Below are 7,708 nucleotides of genomic sequence, written 5' to 3'. Positions count from 1 at the left end.
GCGGTAAAGTCACCATTCGAGCAGACCAGTTGAGGGTGAAATAAGAGAGCGCGCGTGCCGGTTTGGAGGATGTCGCCAGTAATAACAAAGAGAGAAACAAAAACACATTCTCCGTTTCTCACCCCTCCCTCTCCTCTCCGTGTGTCTCTGGGAGTCTCTCAGGGCAGGTAGTCCGACCTCCCTGCCTCACGCTCTGCAGTGCGCACTGCCAGATGTTGCGCGCGTTATTGTTGCGCGCACGCTGCTCCTGTTGAGGACGGTTGTTTCTGTGAGTGAGGTTTTGTTTTTCTTCAAAGAAGGAAAGAGGAGAGAGGCAGAAGACATCCTTCAACTTCAATGGAGGCAAAATCATGAAAGGAATCTGAAATCTCACTCCGCTGACTGAGGTGAGTGGATTTTTATGATCTTAATCTGATATTTTGATTGGAATAATTTCACAGTGGGAGATTAACCTGAAGTCCTCTGAGACACGACGGGCTTACACTGATGTTTTTTTTTCCTCTCCCAAACTACAACTGGACATGTGGGCACATATTTAACTCCTGATGGACCTTATTCAGACATTTTTAACAGCAGAAACACATGCAGAGAATGATCCTCTATCATGCGTAAAAGTAGTGCGATTTTATGATATGCTGCTTAACATCTTAGCACTGTGACTTTTTTATTTTTAAATCTCCAAAACACAAAAACTGTCATTCCCTATCCAACATATTTAATGTTTAAGTGAATTTTACATTTAAAAAGCGCATTTTCTCTTCTCAGCCAATAAAAAAGGGGTAACAAGTCAATATGGCCAAAAATAACAACACTTAAAAACGAGCGTGTCTGCAGCCAGAGTGTGCAGCCTTTTGTTTAATCTTAATGTTCAGTCTCCTCCTGCTGCAATCTTAAGTTTAATGAAACAACTCCTAGAATATTTAATTGTGCAAATATAAATGTGTGATGAAATATAAGAAATATGTGTTGTGTTTATTCCAGGCTCACTCTAAAAGGCTGCAACTAAAAGGCTGTTTTAACAGTCTGTCTCAATGCAGGCAGTTCATTTGGCAGGAATCAGTGTAGTAAAGCTACCACACATGTTATATTTTCCCTGAAATGTATATCTACTTTAAAAAATGACAAATCTGATCTAATATATATGTCATATACATACATTATTGATTTCAATATCAGTTCTGTTTTATCTCAATAATTGCAGCAAACACAGATTCTAAGCTGCTTAATGGCAAAAACAGAAAACATTATCCTCTCCTGGTTCTGAAGCTACAGGTAGTTTATCAGCTTTTTAGTCTCTGTGAAAAATGCAGTTCCTCACTTTGGACCCTAGGGGGCCTCGTCAGTATAATCCTGGATATATGGGCATTAGTCGTACGTGGAAACAAGGTGAGACTTGGAAGAGGAGAGTACAGAAGAACAGACTTTGTAGACGTTTTTTTAACCCCTTTTTGAGTCATATTTTTACTTTATTCTGTATGTCGTCAAACGTTTAGTATCGTCTGCTGGAAAATGTTCTGATCGTTATATGATGACCCTGTCTACTGTTTTATGTGTTCAATATAAAAATGAAAATAAAGGATTAAAAAACAGCTCTCCATAAGTTTTATTAACTAAACAGGAAAACAATGTTTAGATTTAATCAATGAATTTCAAACAGTGAGGGAGAAAAGCTGTTAAAAAGTGCACTTCTTGGTTCACACTGCAAGCTACTTTGCATTCTTGGATTGAGTCTTTTATGCCCCTGAGCAGTGGGATTAATTTACTGTGCATTTAAAGCAGTCTGAGAAAATCAACATCAAATTTGAAATGACATTTCTACAGTTTTCTACAGGTTTTGTATTTTCTCTGTAACACCCAGACACAATATTATGAGTGAGCCTCACTTTTACGGAAATATTTGACACGACTCAATTAAAGTAAAGCTATTTAACACCGTAAACAGTTTCCCCTTTGAAAAAAAATGTGCACGGCAGTCAATGAATCCATGAGAGATGGAGACAGAAGCTCCATGGGAAGGACAGGGACTCGACTTTCATCAAGGCTGACGTCAAACAAGCTCCTAAGGATTTATGATCCGCTTTCCCTCACAGATCTCATCCACAGCGTGAGAGTCACATCGTGTTTTTAACTGGAATAAAATGTCTCATTGGCTGTGTAAAAACAGACAAAAGGATGTAACAGGAGACTAAATGTTACCAAATTACGTGGCTTTTATTGCTTTGTCTCATTTTCGTCAGATAATTATGTTTTTTTTTTTATCATGATGAATTAATTTCTAAAGACCTCTTGACAAAATACTACATTTTATCACTGGAAATGGTGTAAAACAAAAAATGGTGTCATTTCTCTTTGATAATTTATGTTTTGCTCCATGGTTGTTAATGGTCCAGCATGCTTTCATGTTGTTAAAAATTCTGACCCTTCTATTTGAATGTGGCAGTAAAAATGAAGACTAATCAGACCTTGCAACATTTTAACACCTTTATTATCATATTTTGGTGAGCCTTTGTGAATCATAGCCTCAGTTTCCTGTTCTTAGCTGACAGGAGTGGCACCTAGCATGGCTTCCTGCTGCTGTAGTCCATTTATGTTCATTAGTGATGCTTTTCAGTTGTAGCCTTTGTTGTGACAAGTGGTTGTTTCAGTTATTGTACCTTTTTTTGTCAGCTGGAACCAGTCCGATCATTCTCCTCTAACCTCTGCCATCAACAAGATTTTCTGGTCCGTTCTGGTCTTTTTTGGACCATCCTCTGAAAACCTCAAGCTCCACATGCTCTGTCTGCACTGTCATGCCTTTTGAGTCACTCCATGCAGTTTCACAGTACGCAACACAACCGTTCTCCTGTGTGACACACACTCTACTGTGCTACCCATGAGTATACGCCAAGTCCATTTTCTGCAATATGCAAGATTTTATTTGACCTGACACATCCTCTATTGAAAATACAAGCCGTCTCTTTTCCTAAAAAAATCACAGAATGACATCAGGATAAACAGCAAATCAACCTTAGAAAGGCAAAGTAATCTGTTGTTGACATGTTATTTTTCACCGTGTGCTCAGTTGTTATCAAGTGATCTCACAATCCCCTGTTGAACTCAGCCCTGCTGTGATCCTGTGATCCCTTGTCTTCAGTTGCTCCAGACTGCACTGCTCTTCAGAGACATAACCTGTGGGCAAGGGCATGCACTGTCGGTCAGAGCAAAACTGAGGCTCCCGTGGAACGCTGTGGACACTATTTTTGGGCAAACCCCAGAGATGGTTGTGTGTGAAGATCCCAGCAGATCGCTGCTGAGAATTACTCTCAGCAGCCTATCTGACACAAACAACCATGGCACATCAAAGTACTAAATCAACTTTCTTCCCTGCTCTGATGCCTGGGTTAAACTTTAGTAGATTGTCTTTAACATGTCTACATGCCTAAATATACAGTGCCTATAAAAAGTATTCACCCCCTTGGATGTTTTACCCCTTTACTGATTCTATAAATCAATCATGGTCAAAATGATTTTGCGTTTTTGACCAAAAAAACATCTTTAATGCCAAAGTGAAAACAGATTTCTACAGAGTACGGTCACTCAAACAAAATTATGACTGCATAAATATTCACCACCTTCTGAGGGACTGACCTCATTTAACAGCAGTCCAGCCAATTGGTGCTGGTATTCCTGGCTGCCATTACACCATGAAGACAAAAGAACACTCCAAGCAACTCAAGGTTATTAAAAGTATAAGACAGGGAAAGGATACAAAAAGATTTCCAAGGCACTGAACATCCCCCTGAGTTCAATTCGTGAAGACGTGGAGGGAATATGGCATGTGTGTAAATCTGCCTAGATCAGGCCGTCCTCACAAACAGAGTGACTGTACAAGAAGGAGACTAGTGAGTCTAGTAGAGTCCACCAAGACACCTATGACTACTCTGGAAGAGTTACAAGCTTCAGCAAGCTCTGCTACAACTTTTGCCTGGGTTCTTCATAGGGCTGTCACAATATACCAATATTGACAATAATCGTTGTATTAAAAAAAAAAAATCAATATTGTGTTAAAAATGTGCATATGATAATATGTAAATGATCCAGTGCCACTTGAACACAGTTTGTTTTCTACATCCGACCCTGTTTTCTTCCGCCCTGCTTTGTCTCCCTCCTGTAGCACCCCAACAACCCCTCCCCCTTCCTCCTCACACACAAACACTGACCCTCCGCAATGACACAGCAGCTTCATTACCTCCTTAGACAGGTATTTTAAGAGTAATTCTCCTGCCAAAAGAGAGAACACAACATAAAGTTAAAAATAAATTTGATTAATTGTCCCATTATTATTTATTCTTTATTGATATCGTGATAATATCGTTATCGTGACATTTTTTTGCCCACGATAATCGTGAAGTGAAAATCTGATATCATGACAGCCACAGTTCTTCACCAGTAAAAGCTTTATGGGAGCATGGCAAAGAGAAAGCCATTGCTGAAGAAAACTCATTAAATCTGGACCACAGTTCACCAAAAGGCATGTGGGAGACTCCATGGCAAGGTTGTTATAGTTAACTGAAACTGACTAAATAACTAAAACTAAAATTCAAAAATCATTTTAGTTAACTGAAACTAAATAAAAACTAAGCCTTACCAAAAAAACGAAAACAAACTAAAACTGTATAGTGCACTTACAAAACTTACTAAGATAAAATAAAAATGGAGACAAAATATCCTTAGTTTTAGTCTTTGACACAACCATATTGACTTGCACCTACACACAAGTCAGGGGAGTCTAAAGCTGCCTGATCTGATTGGTTAAGACTTCAAACAGTGGTAGTTTTATGTCTGGAGTTGTATTCAAACATCATCATAAAGTAAATAAAATGAAAAGTGAAGAGTAGCCTGTTAGAATATGTTTTTAAAAATGTATGACGCTCACTCAGCCCCGACATCTATCTGTAAAAAACTAAAACTAACACTAAAAATAAAAAAACTAAACTGACACGAAGCATTTCTACAAAATAAAAACTAAACTAAACTAACAAACCAGCTGTCAAAACTAATAAAAATTAAACTGAAATCAAACACAGAAAGTGAAAACGAAATAGAAATAAAAACTAATGAAAAATCCAAAACTATTATAACCTTGCTCCATGGTCAAGTGGAAGAAAGTTATTTTTTACTGATGAGACCACAATGGGGCTCTCTGGCTATCAGACAAGGCCCCAAACGCCGCATATCCCACAAACACATCATCCCCACTGTGAAGCACAGTGGTGGCAGCATCATGCTGTGGGGTTACTTCTCAGCAGCTGGCCCTGGAAGGTTTGTAAAGGTAGAGGGTAAAATGTACATAAGAAATTCTTGGGGGACAATTTTATTTAGTCTGCAAGAAAACTACAACTAGGAAGAAGATTTATTTCCCAGCAAGACAATAACCCATAGCATAAAGCGAATCTTTCACAGAAATGGCAACACGGAGAATGTTCTGGAGTGGCCGAGTCAAAGCTCAGATCTCAATCCAACAAAGAATTTGTGGCTGGACTTGAAAGTGGCTGTACACACCCAATCCCCATGCAACCTGACTAAAGAATAATTATTTTACCGTACATATCTTTGTTTAATCGTTTTATCTTTGTTTATAAAGTATATATATGTAGATCATGACTAATTTATAAAATCAATAAAAGGGTAAAACATCCAAGAAGGTGAATTCTTTCTGAGTCCCTTTAAGCCACAACTGTCCCACAAAAAGCTTGTGAAATTCTGAATAGGCTGTTAACTGGCTTTTTTTCTTTCCAGACATGTTTCCATAACTAAAATCTGTTGTCCATGTCTTCACAGGGTGCCGTATGGAGACCGTCAGCCATGGAGACAGCAGATCAACTCAACACAACTCAATTTGAAGAGTCACAGGTTAAACGGACATCTTCAAACTGCTGCTCCACTATGGACATGATCATCGATGAGAACTTTTTGCAACTGGAACTGGACGACAGTACAAAACTGGTTGGAGTTCAAGTGGTTCTCATCCTGGCTTACAGCATGATCATCCTATTCGGGGTTATTGGAAACTCTTTGGTGATCTATGTCGTTTACAAGTTTAAAAACCTACGAACAGTCACTAATTTCTTCATAGTAAACTTGGCTGTTGCTGACCTGCTGGTGAACACGTTATGTTTGCCTTTCACCCTTGTCCAAACGTTGTACGGAGAGTGGAAGTTTGGTCAGGTGTTGTGCTACATGCTGCCCTGCGCTCAAGGCATCGCAGTTCATGTTTCTACCATCACTCTAAACGTCATCGCCCTGGATCGCCACCGCAGCATTGTTTATCACATGGAGACCAAGATGTCTAAAGACATGTGCGCCCTCGTCATCGCCATCACATGGGCTGTTAGTGCACTATTAGCTAGCCCACTTGCCATTTTCAGAGACTATGGGACAATAGATCTCTCATCAGACAAGTCGATCCAGATTTGTGCGGAGAAATGGCCGGGGAGCAGCATGAATGGAAGCATCTACAGCATAGCAGCGCTTTTGATTCAGTACGGTTTACCTCTGGTCGTCACCTCCGTCGCCTACATCCGCATCTGGAGTAAACTGAAGACTCACATGATCTGTGGTGGACGAAACGACCGGAATCAACGCAGGAAGAAGACCACAAAGATGCTTCTGATGATGGTGGTGGTCTTCGCTGTCAGCTGGTTGCCGTTCCACGCGTTCCAGCTGGCCATTGACATTGACAGCAAGGTGTTGTACATGAAAGACTTCAACCTGCTTTATACTGTGTTTCACATCATGGCCATGTGCTCGACGTTCATCAACCCCATCCTATATGGGTGGATGAACAACAACTACAGGACAGCGTTTTTATCTGTGTTTAGTTGTTACCACTCCTTTAGTTCAAGGCATAGACGATCCAGAGGGGGACAAGAGGAGGACGACAGGGTTTACACAGACTGCAAATCAACTAACGTCTGAAATGGACATCAGAGAAAGTTGTCATTTGTGTGGATCTCTGGTATTGAAGAAACTTTGGCTTGAAGAAATACTTAAAGAGGGCTTTGAACTGAAAGCTGATATCACTTTGACTGTCTTGAAGCAAGGTTAAGTCTCTTTTCTGATCTCTATGAACAGATTCTCTGGATGAATTCAGAATCTATGCAGATGACAGTCTGCTCTGAGATGATGCTGTGCTTCTGAGGTTGCTGATTGGACTTGAAACAAAGAGGAGCAAACTCAAGAGGAAGCCCTAGCCAAAAGTTAACAACAACCCTGAAAAACCTGAAAAAACTGTATGCCCCTCATTGTATACTGGAGCTCACTCTCTTTTCAAATTGTCCATTAACAAGTATTTTAAGGTCATTCTTGGTGGATATTTCGTGATGTTGTCAGAGTTTGTCTGTGAATGGTCTGTGCCATTACTGTTCAGTGTGATCAGACTGTTTCTGTCAAATGATTTGAATCGTAAATTTGGGCACAGGTGGCTCAAGATCCAGAGCTCTGGGGAAAACATGTTCCTATTTTGCATCTCTCCTTGGAGAGCTAAAAGCATTTGTTTTACTTTAGTCAGAGCTGCTTCAATGTGAGATATAAGATATTGATTTATTACTCTGAGAATTATTTTTTGACCTTCTAGCCACCATGGACTCCTTTGTTTGGGGTCCTGACCAGGCAGTTGAAAACCACTGCGCTATGTCTTTACTATACAGGCAGTGATGTCAGTGCCAGA

The 7,708-nt window shown here is 39.9% G+C and overlaps 1 protein-coding gene across 1 annotated transcript; it reads left to right on the top strand.

The window, feature by feature from the left end:
- The first annotated feature begins 262 nt into the window (after positions 1–262).
- npy2r (neuropeptide Y receptor Y2) lies at positions 263–6,957 on the top strand. The gene is made up of 2 exons (XM_041786276.1): positions 263–386; positions 5,821–6,957. Exon 2 carries the CDS (start codon positions 5,845–5,847, stop codon positions 6,955–6,957), a length of 1,113 nt encoding a protein of 370 aa, XP_041642210.1. The 5' UTR covers positions 263–386; positions 5,821–5,844.
- The last annotated feature ends 751 nt before the right edge of the window (positions 6,958–7,708 follow it).

This window comes from Cheilinus undulatus, linkage group 4 (assembly GCF_018320785.1).
Source record: "Cheilinus undulatus linkage group 4, ASM1832078v1, whole genome shotgun sequence".
NCBI lineage: Eukaryota > Metazoa > Chordata > Actinopteri > Labriformes > Labridae > Cheilinus > Cheilinus undulatus.
The sequence above is the reverse complement of the archived record's forward strand: the minus strand, read 5'-3'. Positions and strand labels throughout refer to the sequence as shown.

What these genes read in the sequence shown, in the direction of transcription:
- npy2r (XM_041786276.1), top strand. Translation starts at nt 5,845, where the DNA reads ATGGAGACAGCAGATCAACTCAACACAACTCAATTTGAAGAGTCACAG.